At 45.3% G+C, this 22,783-nt stretch overlaps 1 protein-coding gene and 1 long non-coding RNA gene across 2 annotated transcripts in view; one reads left to right on the plus strand and one right to left on the minus strand.

Moving 5' to 3' along the window:
• Positions 1-768: 768 nt before the first annotated feature.
• The window catches only part of LOC115199001 (fatty acyl-CoA reductase 1), a 56,444-nt gene continuing 34,429 nt past the window's right edge, over positions 769-22,783 (minus strand). Inside the window, exons 3-12 of the mRNA XM_029761484.1 lie at positions 14,906-15,081; positions 11,684-11,863; positions 10,793-10,970; positions 8,067-8,111; positions 7,823-7,941; positions 7,476-7,543; positions 3,222-3,393; positions 2,872-3,001; positions 2,469-2,596; positions 769-2,372 (exon numbers count right to left, since the gene is read on the minus strand). Coding sequence (XP_029617344.1) covers positions 2,210-2,372; positions 2,469-2,596; positions 2,872-3,001; positions 3,222-3,393; positions 7,476-7,543; positions 7,823-7,941; positions 8,067-8,111; positions 10,793-10,970; positions 11,684-11,863; positions 14,906-15,081 — 1,359 coding nt within the window. The 3' untranslated portion in view covers positions 769-2,209. The remainder of the gene's footprint in view (positions 2,373-2,468; positions 2,597-2,871; positions 3,002-3,221; positions 3,394-7,475; positions 7,544-7,822; positions 7,942-8,066; positions 8,112-10,792; positions 10,971-11,683; positions 11,864-14,905; positions 15,082-22,783) is intronic.
• LOC115199002 (uncharacterized) lies at positions 3,730-4,368 on the plus strand. Its single transcript, XR_003879336.1, has 2 exons — positions 3,730-3,814; positions 3,900-4,368. It is a non-coding gene; the product is annotated as an uncharacterized LOC115199002 (long non-coding RNA).

Consider the following 22,783-nt stretch of genomic DNA (forward strand, 5'->3'; position numbering starts at 1 on the left):
CTGTCTCGGAGCTCTACGGACAATTCCTTCGACCTCATGGCTTGGTTTTTGCTCTGACATACACTGTCAACTGTGGGACCTTAGGTGTGTGCCTTTCCAAATCATGTCCAATCAATTTAATTTACCACAGATGGACTCCAAGTTGTAGAAACATCTCAAAGATGATCAATGGAAACAGGATGCACCTGAGCTCAATTTCGAGTCTCATAGCAAATGTCTGAATACCTATGTAAATAGGGTATTTCTGTTTTTTTATTTAATAAATTTGAAAAAATGTCTAAACCTGTTTTCGCTTTGTCATTATGAGGTATTGTGTGTAGATTGAGGAAAAACATTTTATTTTATCAATTTTAGAACAAGGCTGTAATGTAACAAAATTTGGAAAAAGTCAAGGGGTCTGAATACTTTCCGAATGCACTGTACCACTTACATAAGACAAGCCTTAGTTTGACGCAATTATTTATAAAGATGAAAAAATAGTAAACTTAGTTTCAATATAAACTGCTGTACAGAACAGGCAAAGTGGACAAACAGTAAAACAAAGAATGAGTCTTATGCATTATGTCAAACATGCTGATGTCAATATTCAGTAGTTGTCAACCAGGTCAGATGTTAGTAGTACTACAGTAGTGGTCTCCAGTGGTCAAGATTTAGGGCTCCATTCAATCCGCATCACAGAAGCTCAGATTTACGGCATGATTGAAACAAAGGGAATGTACCTGCGTTTGCAGACTGCATTCACAGTAAAAGCTGCATGTGTTGGCTCAATTGGAAATTACCTTTTTAATTTATATCGCAGAGTCTAACGCTTCAACTTTACAGATTGAATAAAGCCTTTAATGTGATCAACACTGAAGTTCCTCTCGGATATCCTTAGCTGGCCTCGCTACAGAGTACAGGTTCCCAAATATTCTGTCAGTACAAACCAATACAAGGTAAAAACACACCGCCCATGGAAGAAGAGAGGCCATGGCCTATCTCAGGATTCACACATTGAGTCAATGTACAGAAATTGGAGTGGGGTTGTGTGCTGCTGAGTCTGAGGGGTGAGGTCTGGTTGAGGAGTGGGGTTGTGTGCTGCTGGAGGTCTGAGGGGTGAGGTCTGGTTGAGGAGTGGGGTTGTGTGCTGCTGGAGGTCTGAGGGGTGAGGTCTGGTTGAGGAGTGGGGTTGTGTGCTTCTGGAGGGGTGAGGTCTGGTTGAGGAGTGGGGTTGTGTGCGGCTGGAGGGGTGAGGTCTGGTTGAGGAGTGGGGTTGTGTGCTGCTGGGTCTGAGGAGTGAGGTCTGGTTGAGGAGTGGGGTTGTGTGCTGCTGGGGGTGAGGTCTGGTTGAGGAGTGGGGTTGTGTGCTGCTGGAGGTCTGAGGGGTGAGGTCTGGTTGAGGAGTGGGGTTGTGTGCTTCTGGAGGGGTGAGGTCTGGTTGAGGAGTGGGGTTGTGTGCTGCTGGAGGGGTGAGGTCTGGTTGAGGAGTGGGGTTGTGTGCTGCTGGGTCTGAGGGGTGAGGTCTGGTTGAGGAGTGGGGTTGTGTGCTGCTGGGTCTGAGGGGTGAGGTCTGGTTGAGGAGTGGGGTTGTGTGCTGCTGGGTCTGAGGGGAGAGGTCTGGTTGAGGAGTGGGGTTGTGTGCTGCTGGAGGGGTGAGGTCTGGTTGAGGAGTGGGGTTGTGTGCTGCTGGAGGGGTGAGGTCTGGTTGAGGAGTGGGGTTGTGTGCTGCTGGGTCTGAGGGGTGAGATCTGGTTGAGGAGTGGGGTTGTGTGCTGCTGGGTCTGAGGGGTGAGGTCTGGTTGAGGAGTGGGGTTGTGTGCTGCTGGAGGTCTGAGGGGTGAGGTCTGGTTGAGGAGTGGGGTTGTGTGCTGCTGGAGGTCTGAGGGGTGAGGTCTGGTTGAGGAGTGGGGTTGTGTGCTGCTGGAGGTCTGAGGTCTGGTTGAGGAGTGGGGTTGTGTGCTGCTGGAGGGGTGAGGTCTGGTTGAGGAGTGGGGTTGTGTGCTGCTGGAGGGGTGAGGTCTGGTTGAGGAGTGGGGTTGTGTGCTGCTGGAGGGGTGAGGTCTGGTTGAGGAGTGGGGTTGTGTGCTGCTGGGTCTGAGGGTTGAGGAGTGGGGTTGTGTGCTGCTGGAGGGGTGAGGTCTGGTTAAGAAGTGGGGTTGTGTGCTGCTGGGTCTGAGGTCTGGTTGAGGAGGCGAGCAGGGCGTTCAGCTGGTCAACGGTCAGTTGGTCATCAGTTGGTGAGTGTGCTGGAGGCCCGGAAGTAGGAGAGGAACTTGAAGCAGAGGCTGACCACAAAGTACCAGATGTTCCTGGCCATCTGAGAGCGGGCGATGAACACCCTCCAGATGAAGACCAGCAGTAGAGTGTTGAATGTGTAGCGGATGTTCCTCAGCCTGAGGGAGGGAGATGGAAGTACACACTGTCATTTACATCCTTCTTCAAAATAAGACAGGAACAAACACAGTCAGCCCTGTAAGTAGTCTACTCACTTCCTGAGGTGTTGCCTGGCTACAGGGATGTCGGACATGTCTTCATTCAGAACGTACTTCTTGGTGCCGATGCAGTAGTTGTCTATGTACTCCGGCCAGTTCAGCTGACGCACGTCAAAGTTGAATGTCTGGGAGAGAGAGTTAGGATGTTGATGTGCGGTAAGATATGGCTATTATGGCCACATTCAGGCAACTATGAAAACCTTTGCGATATCTATAATTGAACTTTCTGAAATTGAATGATGTATTAGTGACCTGTTGTCTTGAAATCAATAAAGCGGTTTGTTTGAGCTGAAATTATGGCTTGGTGGCATTACTAGGTGAAAAACATACCACTGACTATATACATCAACATGCGGAGATACAGTGTGTGCATAGAGGATGGATGCTGAGTCTACTGTACCTTCCTGTCCTCAGGGCTGAGGTGGCTCATCAGCATGTTCATGTTCTCTGAGTTCCACTCCCAGTCCTGACTGCTGAAGTACTCCAGCAGGCCGATGGCCTTGTGCAGCCGGTTGAAGATACGCATCATCCTACACAGAGAGAGAGGAATGGAGGATCTCAGTCCAAATGTTCTGCATGTATATAACACAATTGTAATGTTCGTTTCACTGAAGATCACTTGTATGCAGCAAACACTGATTTCTTTATGATTACAGATCATTTTATCATCACAATCTGTTGATTGGGTTGAAAACAATGTAGGTAGTTCAATTTTCATAGACTGAACAATCAGGACGTTAGTAATCTTACTGGGGTTTCTGTCCAGACAGTCTCAGGTAGAGGTCGTAGATGAGGGCAGGGAACTTGTGGCTGACCAGGATCCAATACTGGTTCATCAGGTAGTTGGAGGTGATGTTGGCATTGGGCCTTCTGAAAGCCTGCTCCAGAGGGTTCCTCTTGAAGCTGGACATCACATGGTGCTCTGAGAGAGAATACAAACGAGTTAAAAATGTGAAGGAATCTGTGGCTTGGAGCTGACATCCCTATCTTACAGCTCTATTCTGTTGTGGCATTTTAAGGGGTGTAACGTTATGGAAGTGCCTTTCACATCTTCCTTAGCCACTATATTAGAGAATTGGAATGTATCCAGGGGGGTGGTTTTCTGTTGCACTAATGACCTCATTCACAGCAGCTGCACACCTCCCCCACCTGGCTGCAATCAAGGCTGCTCAGACCAAGGTAAAACTGCTGGGGGAACTGCGAGTGAAAGAACCAGTGGGTGATACTGGTGTGAATTTGTTCCTGTGTGCTTTCTTTTGAAGACTTGTGACCCACCAGCCTCTATAAAGAAGTGAACAGCCTTACGAGGTTAGTTCCTCCTGTGCAGGGGAAGACTATCTGGGGTAAGCCTGAGGGTAGCTCTCTCCTGTTGAGCTGTAGTTTTGTCATTTTGAGGCTTTCCCATTTAATTTATTCACTCTGTTTTAGTTCTTTTGTTTTCAAGTTGATCTCATCACTTTTGAGACATCTCCACAAGATGAGAGCCAAGTGGAGGAAGAAGGGTATGTGCAGGCTGACGTGTTAAAGGTGGAAAATGAGGCAGAGGTCCAAGTAGACTGGGCCCATCCCCTACAGCTGTGATACCCCTCCAAGACCACTCTGGTGATTGAAGCCTGTGGTCCATGATGTGCCAAGAGATGAACCACGGTTGTCTGAAGCCAACCTCATTGCATTGGAGTAAAGGACAGATCCTGGATACCCAGCCCTCTACTATGCTAATGGAGGCTGGCCAGCGACGACTACTGAAGAATGGCGGAAGATTTGAGAAATGAGTCCAGAGTTCCTGTCATTGAACTCTGGACTTTTACTACTTGCCCAGCATTTTATTTGTTGTAAAGACATTTATACATCGTCGGTTTATTAACTACAAAATAAAGAACAATTTTTATTGGTTAAACCCTTGTCTATCATATGTTGTAGTACCGCCCCTTCACCTTCCATTGTACCCAGACTGGTCTCCCAGACTAGATGTAACAAAGTAAATGTCCGGGACACTCTATAGTACATGTTACATTCACATTAGTTATTTTTGCCTTACGTAGACTAACATCTAGAAACCCAAATGTGTGTTTTAATCTCCTCACAGACAACTTTAGCATTTTAGCTAATTAGCAGCTACTTTTGCAACTATAATACTTAGCATGTTGGCTAACCTTAACCCCCCCCCCCCCCTGCTTAGTTAGCCACAACCAATTGGAATGTAATAGATCCCCTACAGTAACTGTAGTCAGCTGTGGTATTTGGATGCAGTAATAGCCTGACTGCTTTTTTTTTTTTCATAAGGGATGTTTTGCAAATTCTTAACATGCTGTAAGAATTGCAATTCTTGAAATGAGACATCCACAAATTAATACATTTCATAGTAAATGGAGTGTCTTGGATTTACGTACAAAATGCTCTGAGACCACGTGCCACACTACATATGACCCTTCGAAGAATCAAAGCCACATCCCTAATGTTGCAAGCACCGTGCTCCAGCACATTTCTGTGGATGATCAACGCTCTATTATTAGTTCTAAGATATTAACTCTTAAGTAGAACAATATTTTTGACCAGGATTCAATCTGATTGCGATTTGTTGGCTATGTGCCATTTAAAGGGAGAACATGCTGTGTTTACAGTGAACGTGGGAATACTGCCTTTACAAGGTGCATAGCTGACGAAGGGTGATGTTATTGAATCCCGGCCACAGTGAATATTCTCCAACCCCACTAACAAGAGTTGAAAGATGGTTTTGGTGTTGAGGATGAGTGTTCCCTGCTAGGGAAAGGTAACACAAATATAAATTTTTTGAAAAAGGGCATTAGCAAGATTAGAACCTGTGACCTTCTGGTCCCTATCCCTGTGCCTAGTCCACTGCGCTAGTAGGGGGGGAGGGCAGAACCCTTGTTTTTTCACGTATTTAATGCTGTTCAGTCAAAGTTTTAAAAAACTAAGTAGATTAGAAATGTAATTAGTTAAAAATGTTTGGTAAGGAAAACAAAAGTCACAACCAGGATTCGAACTGCCAACCTCTTGGGTCAAAAGCCATGTTGAACGCCCTCCATCCACCTCCAACCTACCTCCCTGAAAGCATTTATTTTATTTGACTCTCATCTGTAAACTCCACCCACTGACTTGGTAGTCTAAGCTCTGCCCACTGAGTTTTCATCCAACCAATCACATTTGTTCTGAAAGTGGAGCTTCCCTAGAACAAGATTGAGGCCGGGGATCAATTCATGGTGATGTTAAATGGTACATTGTCGGGTGTCTAGTGCGCTGTTCTATAACAAGCCTTGGATTGAATCCCAGCCTGAATGAGGAAAACTCCTGAGCACTATTCCATGGCTCTTTCTCAATTCCAGGGCTCCTTCATCGATTCCTTGGGAGATTCTCTATTGCACAAAAGTCCGGCCTCTCCTCGATGCCTCCATCATCCTCTCCTCAGTGATAAGTGGTCATGGAGAGTGTCAATTCATTTGTAAGCTATCAGAGGAGTGTCATCCAGTCCTCGATAGCCTCCTCTCGCCAAGGGTGTTTTAAAATTTGCCACATCCCCTTTGAATCAGCTGTTGTTTTCTCAAAGGAGAAAATACTCTACATATCCTTTTATCTATAGAATGTACTGCAGAAGTAGCTATATTAGTTTTTATCACTTTGTATTTTGTGGTTCCTCCTCTGTAAACGTCATTTGTTTAATGTCGAGCGAGTAAATGACCATCTAATTTCTTGCAAGAGCATTTCCCTCCACGTTTCCTCTCCTTACTGCCACTCCTCAATTATATTGACCTTTTTCAAAACGGGGTGAGAAGAGGACAGTGGAGAAAAGGTTACCAAAACCAATTAAGATACCAGAATTTTGATAACATATCCATCCAGCAAACCTCCAACTTCCCTAAGCAGCCCCATGGGTCCCCTAGACCCAGTTTGATTAGCTTGATTCTTAGCTCTTATGTGGTCCGGTAGATTAGTGCCTGCTATCCCAGATTTATAACAGCGAGGCAGAGTGATGAGCCTTAATACCTCTGTCAGCCATCTGGTGGCAATTTCCCAGAGTGAAGGAGCAGATTCACTAATCTGATAGAATAGGGACCCTGGCTGTCGCCCGCTACCGCGCTAATCTGAGCCTGACTGATACCCGGCCCGCATGCATCCTTGTCATCTCAGTGGTTCACTGGGATGTACTGTAGATGATGGGCCGGGAGGTGAGCTGCCTCCACAACCAAAATGCTGGTGGGGTGATGATTTCATGATGACACTTTGCCTCTACTTGTTATTGTTTGGGCAACTGTGCTTTACTGCTGATGGGAGTTGTCATTTGGGCAGATCCACAGTGGTGAGGTCAAACAGATGCACACAGTGTGGGGGTTCAGATGTAATGTTCTACTAGCTGCCAGAAGGTGGCAGTAGACCCTCGCCACTGTCAAATCCCTGGGCATTTAATTCTGACACAGATCATTTATCCCCCTGCTTAGGAGAACCAGGACTGACAGATAACCCACAGTTTCATATCCCCGGTGGGAATGTATGATGCATAGTTTCATAGTGACAACACCATCAACCAAATGGATCACTAGTAACTTTAATAATGCCACTTTAATAATGTTTACATATCTGGCATTACTCATCTCATGTATATACTGTATTTTATAGCATCTATTGCATCTTAGCCTATGCCGCTCTGTCATTGCCCATCCACATATTTATATGTATATATTCTTATTCCATTCCTTTACTTAGATTTGTGTGTATTAGGTAGTTGTTGTGGAATTGTTAGATTACATGTTAGATATTGCTGCACTGTTGGAACTAGAAGCACAAGCATTTCGCTACACTCGCAATAACATTTGCTAACCATGTGTATGTGACCAATAAAATTGGATTTGATTTGATCAAGATTTCAACTACTGAAGTACACTGATTTATGACGACGGAAGCCACAGTGGTAGATGAACAAGCACTAATGATGTCACTGTAACAGACAGACAGACAGACAGACAGACAGACAGACAGACAGATACCTACCGATCTCTCCCCAGTGGAAAGGGTTGATGCCGCCCGTTGTGCAGTTGTAAACCAGCGCTGCTTTGGGTCTGCAAGGGAGCAGAGAGATGAGGTCAGAGGGGTTAAAGGGGAGGGTCCATTAGGACACATCTATAAAATGAGCCCACGGACACAAATCACATCAATTGAAAACACTGGGCTTCCTCATCAGTCAATGGTGTAGAGCTGGGGAGATGTGTTCGAACAAACTGGGCTAAGGTAGGTTTACAGGAGAACTTCCTGCAGGTCAATATGGGCGGTGTCTGTTTGTGTGGGTTAAACCATACAGTCATTGGTCAAACCATATTCCACCTGGGGGGAAAGTTAACCTGTGCACTGCTGTGTACCAGCCAGCGGCCAGGGTCAGGTTGATGACCACGTCCACGGGGATGAGGTCTGCCACCGCATCATTGTTGGCTCTCATGGTGCGCAGGATGCCCTTCCCCGCCTGATCAGACAGGACACAGGGTTACCATCTCATCATCACCTGATCATCATTTAAACTAGTGGCATCAAAATGAGCAACATTACTAAATGAAAAATACAACGTAATAAGTATATGCTGGTACTTACAGCGATGAAGACTCCGCTTGGTCCATTGAAGTTGTCGATCCAGCCCTGAGACAGAAGAATACGGAGGGAATAAGTTAGTGTAATGTGAGATTAGGGGCTCTATTCAATCCGTACGTAAAATTTCAATCCGTTATTTAAATTTAAAGGCAATGTTCCCGCGTTAGACATATGTAGTCAAATGCTGCATATGTCTGTTCAATCGGAAAGTACTTAAAAATGTATATCTCGCAATCTGGAACGTTTCAGCGATGCAGACGGAATAGAGACGTAGATGAAAGAGAACCCTAAGTACCCCCGTTAAAAATGGAATCCTTCAGCGATGCAGACGGAATAGAGACGTAGATGAAAGAGAACCCTAAGTACCCCCGTTAAAGATGGAATCCTTAGTTGCTACATCTATTTTTGGACGTATAAATTAATGATATATACCCATTGATTCTTGAAGAATATACCTTATAAATGCCTCATGAGCTTAGTTCAACTGTCGTACCCCATCAGAACCCCAAATACAAGCTTGTTTTACTTTAATGTTTGTGAATGTAAACAAACACTGTATAGCCTAAAAACATGGTTAAAACTATACATTTGATATCATGGATGGTTAGTCCTTGCATCCATAGCTCTGTTTATGAATTTGAGAGTGGTTACATTTCTCCAGGCCAATCCCTCAGCTTTTTACCAAAACACAGGCAGGGTGTCTGCTTTGTTACTGTTTCAATTAGGGATTCTAGCTTCAAGCACAGCTATAACATTGCTGCAACATCATCAAGTTACAGATAGCCTCCTAACAGCAACATCAATTAGATTGTTGTGTATCTGCTGAGTTAGCATTCCAGTGGTGTGCTAAGCTAGCTAGCTAGCTAGCTATTGTGAGTGAGACTGAGATAGGGAGAGTAACACAGTGTCCTCATCAAATTGGACCTCCGGTAATACATTGGTAATAGACTGGGCTTATTTGTGTGGGTCTGTCTGTGGCTTGTCCCTACAGGGTAAGGCTACATGATCTGTTGCAGACAGACAGACAGACAATCAGTCAGACAGATAAGAGTCCTTATCACACCGTCTCAGAGTCAATTTTTGCACGTATACATCTCTGACCCCCATTGAGGGATTGCCTGTGACATTTTAACACTTAATGGCGTTCTGAGGATATGGAGATTGAAGTTAATCTCACACACACACACACACACACACACACACACACACACACACACACACCCTCCTCCCTCGTCTCGTCGCTCCCACTGTCTTGAGCTGCCCGCGCAATAAACTGGTAATACGTGATCTTTTGGCTGTTTTGCCGCCAGGCCTGGCCCAACCCCACTTCCACACCCACTGGCTCTGGATCCTACACTGTTCAAACGTTACAGCCCCAGAAAAGTAAATACAGCCCTGGGGCTATGTAGTCGTTTTCTCTGAATATACTTAGTGCTGTTTAAAAGTGTATAATACTCTACTGAAAACTCTGAAAGTGTGCATTTTTTCATCTTCTAGATCTTTGGTCTCTTTCTGTGTGAACTCATGGAGCCTCAGACGTTCAAATAATATTCCTGTAGGAAAATAAAGTAAGCATGTCACTTGAATTTGATTTTGGGGAAAGAACTTTGATGAATATTATAATCACGAAAATTATGATATGTTGAACACCACCCTCCCATTGCTCCTCCAAAATGTTAAGCAGCAATAAAGTCTAGATGTATTTTTTAAACGCTTTAATATGTCCATCTGCCGCTACGCTAAGTGAGATTAAAATGCTTAACGCTGTGGAATCCTTACGCTAAGATGTTAGCCTACACTACAGCAGCCGGACAGATTAGAAAATAAAAAGCAGCTTACTCATGAAAGTAGCATCACCCTGCACATCCAGAAGAGGACTGGCCCCCCCTCGGAAGCTGGTTCCTAGCTAGCTTTCTTCCTAGGTTCCTGCCTTTCTAGGGGCAACTGCTGATGTCAAAGGGCCTTTATAAAATACATTATATTGATTGATTGATTGATTGATTGATTACTGCACCTACTGAACATTCAGAGTGGCCTTTCCATTAACCTACAGTTGCTTTTCAGTGACCTTCTATCTAGTAGGAGACATTCAGAGGCTCTCCGGGTTTCAGCACTGGCAGTACCCCTCCCTTTCCCCATCGCCCCTTCCTTGCCCCCCTCACATCGCCTACCCAGCTGTTGGGGTCAGGGATGCTCGTCTTCGAGACCTGGAATCCAGCCCAGCCTGACTTTCTGAACCATAAGAACACACCTGTCTTGGTCCAACCCTGATACAACCATTACTCACCATTACACACCCAATCCCCCTTTAAGTCTGGCTGTACACAGGGGAGATATATTGACCAGTGTACCGTTACAGCGATCGATCACTAATTCCCATCCATTTGGCACCACAGCAGGACATGATGGTGTGATAATTGACAGGATTCTGACTGCGCCCTTTTACCATCACAGTGAAAGTGCTATATAGATTTTTATAAATTGTGATATATTTCCCAACAGGCAGGTGGCTGAGCCAATCACACCTCTTCTGATACACTTATCTTGCTGACCAGTCAATACACTGTTTAACGTCCACAGACTACATACAGAATGTGATCCATGTATCTATTGATCATCAATTGACTTTATTGCTGCCAGCTATCCAGTGACAAGTTCCAGTAGAGTAATCAAGTCTCACAGAATAATGTATGTATATGATACTGTATCTCTATGGTAACGGTACTCACAGGGAAAGGCTCCTGCCAGCTGGCTCCCACTATGGAGGGTCTGATGATGCCGATGTTGAGTTTGCTGCTCTCTTTCTGGACCACACACTCTGCCAGGGCTTTGGTGTAGGTGTAGGTGTTGGGGCGCTCCCCGATGAGGCGCGGCGTGATGTCACGGACGATGCTGTCCTCCATCCACCTGCAGTCACAGACACAAGAGAACACTCACAATTAGACTCACATCACAATGGTACAGGACACATGACAGGATTGAAGTAAAGTTGGCATTTTGTGTAGATAGATGAAACGTCATTCACTCTGATAGCTGTCTGTGATGGTATTTATAATCAATCATTAGTTGGAAATGGCACAAGGTGGTGTGGACTTGACAGCACACTTGGTTCGGTTCAATTCCATTTCAATCAGTTCATTCAGGAGATGAATTGAAATTCAATGAATATACTGTCATTTATCTAACTAAGGGCTAGATTCTATCAGATCTGCGCTAGACGACACCAGCATAGCGGTTGTTTTGGTGGAACTGCGTTAGAGCTGTCAAATCCACAAGCGGCTCCCGGCATTATACCTAAAGCGGACATTTTCTGGTTCTGAACTTCCAACGCGAGTGGGACAGGTGTGGCATTGTGACAATGATCACAAGAGCAGCTGAGCACCGATGTGACAGGTACAACGTAGCTACGACTGCGCCAAAACATCAGCTATGCGGTTGTTGGCTATCGCCGGTTAACGCTTGATCTGATTGAATCCAGGTCTAAGTGCCATTTATCTTCACTGAGCATATTTTCAATGCATGAAATTTGCAAATGAATTCACTTCCTGAATAGATGGAGTCGTAATAGCAGCAACCCCACCCCCAACTCGGATGCAGAAAGTAGACTTCACACTACTCACTCCAGGGAGTCGATGAGCTTCTTGGGTTCTACAGGCGGTGGGTAGATGATCTCGTCGATGTGCCTGCGGTTGCAGTTGGCGTAGGCTGTGGAGATGTGGATGAAGGCCTGGAGGTGGTGCATCTGCTGGGCCAGATTCAGGAGCTGCTGCGTGCCTATCACATTCAGCTGCAGGGCATGTCTGGGAAGAGAGGAGACACACACACACACACACACACACACACACACCACACACACAGCAGGACTAGGTAAGAGATCACTGTGCATAAGTACACTAAGAAGCATAAGCACACTATGCATTACCATAATATCATCACAAGGAGAAGTGAGACAGTGAGAGAGAGACAGAGAGAGACAGACCCAGAGAGAGAGACAGACAGAGTGACTGAAAGAGACCGAGATAGACCGAAAAAGACAGAGAGAGAGACAGAGACAGAGAGAGGAGGGTGAGAGAGAGAGAAAGAGAGAGAGAGCACATTGGAAGGTTGGCATTATAATCATCCTCCCTCACACTCTTTTATCCTCACACTTCATTCCAGGAATGTGCTTCCATTCCAGGAATAAACAGACAGAACTCTAGCTTACCTCTCAGCCAGTCTACAGAGAAGGATAGTGCTTCTCAGCCACAGTCAGGCAGTGTAGACGGTGTGTGTGTGTATGTGAGTGCAGATGTCAGATGGGGTTTGGCAGCGGTTGCCCATTAAAGGCAGCGCGGGGACGGCAGTCATGACAGTCAGTGGCAATGGCGTGTCATGGGGGATAAGAGTGGTAGTAGTACTAGGCTGTACCACCGTTTGAGAACTATTATAGAGTACTATTCTAGAGCACTAGGCCAATTTGAGAACTATTATAGAGAACTATTATAGAGCACTAGGCCAGTTTGAGAACTATTATAGAGCACTAGGCCAGTTTGATAACTATTACAGAGCACTAGGCCAGTTTGATAACTATTATAGAGCACTAGGCCAGTTTTAGAACTATTACAGAGCACTAGGCCAGTTTGATAACTATTATAGAGCACTAGGCCAGTTTGATAACTATTACAGAGCACTAGGCCAGTTTGATAACTATTATAGAGCACTAGGCCAGTTTGAGAACTATTATAGAGCACTAGGCCAGTTTGAAAACTATTATAGAGAATTATTCCAGAGCACTATGCCAATATGAGAACTATTATAGAGAACTATTCTAGAGCACTAGGCCAGTTTGAGAACTATTATAGAGCACTAGGCCAGTTTGAGAACTATTATAGAGCACTAGGCCAGTTTGAGAACTATTATAGAGCACTAGGCCAGTTTGAGAACTATTATAGAGCACTAGGGTAGTTTGAGAGAGAACACCACTGTGACTGTGGACTGCTCCTAACTGTGTGTTCCTCACTGTTCCCAGCTGCTGAGTCATTAATTAATTCCGCTATTGGATCTTCATTAGGGTGCAAGATATACTGTATCCTAGCAGCTATAGTGGCTATGGTGCTTATCACTGCTTCAGTGCTAGGCTTGACTAGCCTTGTACGTTTTCACAGCATAGATGTCATTATCTAGGGCGCTATCTGAAGAGCTGTAGTCTTGGTCCCAGTGATTAAACTGTTGTCTGATTATGCTCCAACACTCCCTGGCAACTTTGTTTCCCTGGAGACAGGGTAACAACATTGTGTGTCAGACAAGAGAACGTGAGAGAGAACAGGGGAGAGAGAGAGAGAAATACAGAGGAAGGGATGGAGAGGTAGGGGTGAAAAGAGAACGACAAAGTGAAAGAGGGAAGAGAAGAGAGCAATGATGCTGTTCAGAGAACAATCTCACAGCTTTTCCCTAACGGAGCTGTCAGTCATGGCTAATGTCCCGCCTCCCCACACCTCCTTTCACCTCTCTGACTGCATCTCATCCCTTAAGGCTGTCCTGTCTGTCCTACTCAACGGGATCTGTTCCCAGCAGCCACACAGACAGGCGTATTTAACAGTATGATGAAGACTTGTGTGTTACGTTCGTCGTAAAGATTGGACCAAGGTGCAGCGTGGTAGGCGAACATTTTACTTTTATTAAAATGAACACCGACAAAACAACAAAATACAAAAATGAACGTAAAGTCCTGCAGGCTACACAGCAGCAATACAAAATCAAGATCCCACAAACTAAAGGTGGAAAAAAGTCTGCCTAAGTATGATCCCCAATCAGAGATAACGTTAGACAGCTGCCTCTGATTGGGAACCATACCCGGCCAACAAAGAAATAGAAAACATAGATTGCCCACCCTAGTCACACCCTGACCTAACCAAATAGAGAATAAAAGGGATCTCTAAGGTCAGGGCGTGACATTGTGAAAATACACTGAGACAGATAGACACAGAGCTCTTTAATGTTTTAATATTCACTCTGAAGACCTCATTCCTGCTTCCTGACTGAGTAGGAGACATCTAAAGACATCTCTCTACCGCCTACAGCTAGCTACCTGCAGACTCCCTGGATACATCTGTCTCTCTATCTGTCTGTCTCTCTCTCACCAAATGGAACATCGATCCACTGTCTACTACATGAGATGGTGAAACCACGTGGAATATTGAAAACTTAAACCGTTTCAAAATCGTTATTATAAACTCAATGTTACTGTATTCTATAAGTCTTTATTCACTCAACAGCATTGCATTGGATTTTGATTTAATATGTTTAATGACTATTTATGTAAGTGTTTGCCTGTCAACCATTTTAAGTCAACAATGTTGCTTGACAGACGCTACACAGAAGCTATATTATCGTGGAATCTCTGTTGTGTTTCTCAACATCCTCATCATACTCTAGATGTATCAGCTTTCCCATTGGTCAACACCAGAACACAAACAGACCACACTATCAACCAAACATCACTTCCTGTAGGAAGTCCCTGCACAATGGGCACTTCCTGGTACTCGGGACAATGACAAAGCAAAACCCTCCGACCCCATAAACCAGACCCGAGTAAAACATCAAAATAAAACACGTGACCAAGATAAAGACGACCCTGGCCCCTATACGGGCTGAACTCCTCTCAACTACAAACTGTCTACTGTGTTGACGTCATTTAATAGGATCTCTATGTCTTTGTACCTCTCTCTGTGTCAGACACAAGCTATGGCCATGCATTTATATAGAATCAAACGGATTTGATTTGTTGAGCTGATAAAGTAGTGAGTTAGCATGATAGCTAGGTGATAGAGGAAGAGTTAGTGTGTAGGGGGTGTGGTCCTCACTTGAGGGGTTCGTCGAAGCGGATGGTGGCAGCACAGTGGAAGATGATGTTGACGCAGGAGGTCAGTCTCTCTACGTCCTCAGGACTGATGGCCAGGGCAGGCTGTGTCAACTCACTGCTGATAGGAACTATCTTCTGGTGGAAGTCTGGGTTGTCCTCCCTCACGCGGTCAAACACCTGCAGGAAATGCACACATAGATGCATCAGATCATATCAACGTATGTCAAGCCATTGATTTAGCCAGGTCCATATGTAAAGGACGCTATATGCATAGATGTCTGTAACAATTCTGTCCACATTGATGTTTGGCTGTAGGCTATTCCTCTGCACAACTGCTACTGTGTAAAGCCATGGCAGCTTTTACCTAACAATATCACCGTAGTAGTATTTGCAAGCCTCAGTATTAACAATATGGGTCATGTTGTCCTATGTAATTGATGAATCGCTCTAGTATTTAAACACAGATTGAGCGGGTGTCAATATTTGCATTTTCCCACAATGCCCGAGTAGCAGCGGTGTTGCTCATGGGAGACCACACGCTGCAGTACCAGAGCACTCTGTGTGTGTGTATAACATGTTCCCTGTTGCTGTGACTCAGATGAGGCAGGGTTTGCACCCTACGGAACACGACACAGGAAATAAAACACCACCTCATCACCAAGGAAGGAGATAATATCACTCCTTATCCTCCAAGCAAAAACCATTATAAACAAATTGTAGGTTTTAGTCTTGAATTATAGGAACTGTGTTTTAGGGCTGAATATAAGAACACAACAAACAGAGTGGAAGATAAAGTCTCTTATGACAGACGAGACATAAATCAAGTAGCTGGCCAGTGTGCACCTCAGATTTGGCTTTGGGTGTCGAGAATTAAGGAAGTGCATAAGAAAATTGTACTGGACATTTCAGATTGCTAGTGATTAGGATTAGCATGTGTGAGTTATGAAATTGTCTGTGTGTGTGTGTGTGTGTGTGTGTGTGTGTGTGTGTGTGTGTGTGTGTGTGTGTGTGTGTGTGTGTGTGTGTGTGTGGCAGTTCTGGCTGCCCTGGTAAGCAGACCACTCTAAGTGAAGAGCAGGACAGATGTTGAATAATGCCTCCAACAGCTGTTCATATCCATGTTCTCTCTCCATCTCCATCTCCATCCCTCCCTACATCTATCTCTCTCCATCTCCATCCCTCCCTACATCTCTCTCTCCATCTCCATCCCTCCCTACATCTATCTCTCTCTCCATCTCCATCCCTCCCTATATCTATCTCTCTCTCCATCTCCATCCCTCCCTACATCTATCTCTCTCTCCATCTCCATCCCTCCCTACATCTATCTCTCTTTCTATCTCTGTCTCTTTTCTGGCGCTCTCTAATGAGCCCATGTCGACTGCACTTTTCCTCACATCGTGACAAACTCTGATGAACTCTGTTGACCCCATTCACCCTGTTGGAAAAGGTCCCTGAGGGTCACAATGTATTGTCCTCCCCGTTCTGCTTTCTACTCCAGCTCAACTCAGCCTCTACTGATTTCAGAGGAGCTCGGTGTGGCCCCACCATTTTTGTGTCAGAGCTGGCCGTGAACCTCTAGGCCATCTGTTGGTGTGTAGCCCCCTTGAAGGTGGGCACCAAAACTGTCACGAACACCCACCAACTGCCAACCAACCTGGGTAACACAGTGCTCCGAGGAAGTTTTTACCCAGTCAGCAAAACAACAGAAATCAAGCAGAGACCAGCCTTTTACAGTTCTGCATCACAGCTGCCTTGGAAGAGGTACTGGGTCTATAAAGCATGAAACCAAGGTGGCATAGGGTGGCACAGACCCTTTCATAGTGGCTTGTAGTAGACTCGCTTTAAGGTATGTGGCACGTTTAGTGAGAGAGACAGAGGGAGGGGGAGAGAAGGAGCAGTTTCCCTTCACTCTTAACAGAGTGGTCCCAGCCATACAGAAAACCACTGCTGCTGATCCTACAAAACACCACTACTACACTGTACATCATGTATAGTACCAACACTACTACTACACTGTACATCATGTATAGTACCAACACTACTACTACACTGTACATCATGTATAGTACCAACACTACTACTACATCATGTATAGTACCAACACTACTACTACACTGTACATCATGTATAGTACCAACACTACTACTACACTGTACATCATGTATAGTACCAACACTACTACTACACTGTACCAACACTACTACTACACTGTACATCATGTATAGTACCAACACTACTACTACACTGTACCAACACTACTACTACACTGTACATCATGTATAGTACCAACGCTACTACTTCACTGTACATCATGTATAGTACCAACACTACTACTACACTGTACCAACGCTACTACTACACTGTACATCATGTATAGTACCAACACTACTACTGCACTGTACCAACGCTACTACTACACTGTACATCATGTATAGTACCAACACTACTACTACACTGTACCAACACTACTACTACACTGTACATCATGTATAGTACCAACACTACTACTACACTGTACATCATGTATAGTACCAACACTACTACTACACTGTACATCATGTATAGTACCAACACTACTACTACATCATGTATAGTACCAACACTACTACTACACTGTACATCATGTATAGTACCAACACTACTACTACACTGTACCAACACTACTACTACACTGTACATCATGTATAGTACCAACACTACTACTACACTGTACATCATGTATAGTACCAACACTACTACTACACTGTACCAACGCTACTACTACACTGTACATCATGTATAGTACCAACACTACTACTACACTGTACATCATGTATAGTACCAACACTACTACTACACTGTACATCATGTATAGTACCAACACTACTACTACACTGTACATCATGTATAGTACCAACACTACTACTACATAATGTATAGTACCAACACTACTACTACACTGTACATCATGTATAGTACCAACACTACTACTACACTGTACATCATGTATAGTACCAACACTACTACTACACTGTACCAACGCTACTACTACACTGTACATCATTTAAAGTACCAACACTACTACACTGTACATCAATTACAGTACCAACACTACTACTACACTGTACATCATGTATAGTACCAACACTACTACACTGTATATCATGTATAGTACCAACACTACTACTACACTGTACATCATGTATAGTACCAACGCTACTACTACACTGTACATCATGTATAGTACCAACACTACTACTACACTGTACCAACGCTACTACTACACTGTACATCATGTATAGTACCAACACTACTACACTGTACATCATGTATAGTACCAACACTACTACTACACTGTACATCATGTATAGTACCAACACTACTACTACACTGTACATCATGTATAGTACCAACACTACTACTACATAATGTATAGTACCAACACTACTACTACACTGTACATCATGTATAGTACCAACACTACTACTACACTGTACATCATGTATAGTACCAACACTACTACTACACTGTACCAACGCTACTACTACACTGTACATCATTTAAAGTACCAACACTACTACACTGTACATCAATTACAGTACCAACACTACTACTACACTGTACATCATGTATAGTACCAACACTACTACACTGTATATCATGTATAGTACCAACACTACTACTACACTGTACATCATGTATAGTACCAACGCTAATACTACACTGCTACTAACCTATCAGAATGAATGTAACCTGTCAGCCCTGTAGTAAAAAAGCATCATTCAAGACAAGAGAGAGGGATAGTGAAAAAGAGGAAGAGAGAGTGAGAGAGAGAGAGGGAGCGAGGAAGAGAGAGGGAGAGGGAGAGAGGGAGAGAGGAAGAGAGAGGGAGAGAGAGGAAGGGAGAGGAAGAGAGATGGAGGGAGAGAGAGGGAGAGAGGAAAAGAGAGGGAGGGAGAGAGGAAGAGAGAGGGAGAGAGAGAGGCAGCGAGAGGGAGGGAGAGGAAGAGAGAGGGAGGGAGAGAGAGGAAGAAAGGGGGAGGGGGAAGAAAGAGTGAGTGCATTAAGGTCAGAGGGGTAAGTGAGGTCAGTGATTGTGGGCCTGTGCATGGCCTTTGTTCAGAGATGAGGAGAGAAGGGCATTGTGGGATATGGGTGTTCTTTTGTGAGAGACTGAGGCAGTCTTCCAGTGCCAGCCTACCACTGATCTCCCCTCTGGCACAAATCATCTGACTGTGTGTGTGTGTGTGTCTCTCTCTCTCTCTCTCTCTCTCTCTCTCTCTCTCTCTCTCTCACTCACTCTCACTCTCACTCTCACTCTCACTCTCACTCTCTCACTCTCTCTCTCTCTCTCTCACTCTCTCTCACGCTCACTCTCTCTCACTCTCTCTCACTCTCTCTGTGTGTCTGTGTGTGTGCATGAGTTTCAATGTGTGTGAGAGAGACAGAGTGCGGATGTGTGTCGGCATCTTCCCACAGTAACAGTGCAGCATGGCCGTCAGGGCTGAGACAGAGGAGCTAATCTCTCTGTATCTCTGTAGCCTCAAACACAGAGCCAAGAGGGATGTGTTACTGCTGGGATGACTGGGCTAGAACACAGCATCCATTCAACAGGGATTATCTATTCAACAGAGTTATCTATTAGATATCTGTTATGCTGACTGACTATGTAGGGCTGCCAGCCTCGCTGCGTCTCTGCCCCTCATGCCACATGTCAACCAGCCCCAGATAAGGAGCGGCATGAAATGACTGGCACCGTGCAAAGCTGGCAGCCTAGGCCTCTCTCTCTGTCAAACTCCCTGTCTCTGTGCGGGTCTCTGGGTGGGACCTGTGTGTAATGGTATAACCCTGTGTCGGTGAGTACTACAGCCAACCTGCTCCAGATGAGTCTATATGTGAAGAAATGCCTAGGGGTCGTAAATCTCCAGACTCTCCTCCCACTTGGCCTTGGGGTCGTAAATCTCAGACTCTCCTCCCGCTTGGCCTTGGGGTTGTAAATCTCAGACTCTCCTCCCACTTGGCCTTGGGGTCGTAAATCTCCAGACTCTCCTCCCGCTTGGCCTTGGGGTCGTAAATCTCCAGACTCTCCTCCCGCTTGGCCTTGGGGTCGTAAATCTCCAGACTCTCCTCCTGCTTGGCCTTGGGGTTGTAAATCTCAGACTCTCCTCCCACTTGGCCTTGGGGTTGTAAATCTCAGACTCTCCTCCCACTTCAACAGTGGCGTTTGTGGACTTTCACAGTGTTAGGTTCTAATTTTCAGAGTAAATAACTCGGACACTAGAGAAGCTTTAACCAAGTTTAATTCTTCCCAAAGGGTCGACACAGCTGTATTCAGACAAAAGACATGGCTTCCCCCGTGGTGATATTCATACCCCACTTTGGGTGGAGTCTCCTTCTTATCTCTAAACATGGCATCCTTCTTGCTAAGCAGGGAACTAAGTGATATGAGCCTTCAACGGTTTCTTTCCTTATCGATACTGTCACATGCAATCCTTTTCCCTGGACTCAGCACATTCCAAGCTTAGTCTTACTACAGAGAACCTTCTCACTCCTTTATATACTATGAGGCTGATCTATCATGTCTTTAATATCTCAACGTTCAAAGTTTACCCCCAATCCAACAACAGAAACCCAACACTAATGGCCCCTTCCTTTCAGCTAGCAACCCAAGCTGCCATGTTAAAACAGCTTCACTAACCATCCTGTAAATATAGCCACTCATTCACAGCCCCTTTAGAGATGTCAGGGAAAGAGAAAGAGAGAGAGAGAGAGAGCTGTCCCCTGGAGCAAAGATATGGCAGGGAAAGAGAGAGTAGCTAGAGCGAGATAAAGAGAGGGAAGGGAATAAAAGTTACAATGTGAATGACAGAAAGTGTTTTGTGTGTGCTGTTGTCCCTAGGGAGGCTTGTATACAGCAGCATATTGTGATTGTATTGCTCATGCATGGTGGGCTGTGGTTGGATGTGATGGGGAGTGGAGCTGACTGGGTGTCTCTTTGCCGGGTGAGCCACAACTTCACAGGAGTGAAATAGAATCATGACATAGAAGACTGGCTGCAGCTCTGGAGTGATGCAGACTGGGCATCTGTCCTGCTTCATGTACAGGGTCCCTGGTGGCTGAAGCAATCACATGTACAGCTCAGGATTGGCACATCAATGCACACGGGGTAAGACACACAAATGAACATAGACACATGTAAGTACACACACCCACCCACCACACGCACCCACCCACCCACCCACCCACCCACCCACACACACACACAGACAGACACGTACACGCACACACGCACGCACACACACACACACGTACACGCACAAACAAATGCACACAAGCACACACGTACACGCGCGCACAAACACGCACACGCACACACACACACACAGACACGTACACGCACACACACACACAAACGCACACACGTACACGCACGCACAAACACGCACACGCACATGCACACGCACACACACACACACACACACACACACACACACACACACACACACACACACACACACACACACACACACACACACACACACACACACACACACACACACACACACACACACAGCCATGTAGGCCAAAGAGGCTGCCTCTGCAGGTAGCCGACTGGTAAGTGCTCAGATTAAACACAGTACACACCAAAGATATCCCTGGCCTCTTCCCCCGCCTCTGGTCGAACAGCTGTTAGTGTTTCAGCCAGGCTGGGTGGATGGATGCTGGGTAATTGGGTCTGCTTTGTAGTTGGCCCCCTCTCAGCTGATCACAAAGCCGAAAATCTACAGTAGCTAGAAGTCCCGATTAGTCTACAGTACAAAGGTAGAGCACTATAATATAGGTAATGGAGATGTTTAAAGATATATCATGGCTTTAAGCCATTTCTATGTGTCTGTCAGTTTATTATCTCTGTTTAGTCTTTACATTCTCTGTGGTTGGCTCTTGGGGGGAAACATTGGAGTGGACTTCCAGGAACGATTCCCCTGGGAGAACTCTCTAGGACGTCATCCAGTACATACCACGGCTCCTCAAAGACCCGGAGGATTCTTCAGCGGTGCAGACCAGGGCATAAATCATAAAAGCAAACAGAGGCGGAAGACAGAGCATTGCTGATCATCCAGTCCCAGCTGGAGGCTATCTGACGCTGTGCTCAAATCAATGCAAGAGGATCAATACCAACAGGACAGTACAGTTTACTTTACGGTGACAGACAGCAATATTAGAATTTGCGCTCGGCAGTCGGCATACCGATGGCATGGCATTCCACTTCTGAGACAGTGACTTCATGGCGAGCCATGGAAAATTCCATTATCCCTCTAGAACAAACCAAATGGAACTAAGGACTACTTTATAATGAGAGATAGGAATCCATGTGGTCATTGGAAACCACCGACAGGGACAGACCTAACGCCATGCTTTACTGATCAAGCAAACTTAATGGTCAGGCTAACTGCATATTCTCCTCAGTGGTCGTACCGTTGTAACCCCTAGGGTTTAGGGAAGGTGACAGAGGGATGTGGAGAGGGTTGTGGCCCCTCTGAGGAGCGTTACTTGTGGCGGCTGGCCCTGGTCCAGAGGGGTGTTTGACCGAGCGGAATCCCGGAACTCTGGTCGGAGCGCAACTGTTGTCAATCCATTGATTACAGAGGAAACCAAGCTGAAAGCACCCCCACGCTCCAACGGGCACAGAGACACACACTGCATCATGGCAAGAAAAATACCAGAGGTGCTTCCACACAAATGGAATGTTTCCATGTAAGAGAATCAGCATTCTACTGGCATCCAAACCATCCTCCTTCACCTGAATCACGTATTCCTTAAAGGAAACCTTATGGTGGTTTGATTCAGTGTGGTGACGATGTGTGCTTCAATCAGTTTCCATTCCCAGTTTATCAAAGGG

The sequence above is a fragment of the Salmo trutta genome, chromosome 8, assembly GCF_901001165.1.
Source record: "Salmo trutta chromosome 8, fSalTru1.1, whole genome shotgun sequence".
Taxonomy (NCBI): domain Eukaryota; kingdom Metazoa; phylum Chordata; class Actinopteri; order Salmoniformes; family Salmonidae; genus Salmo; species Salmo trutta.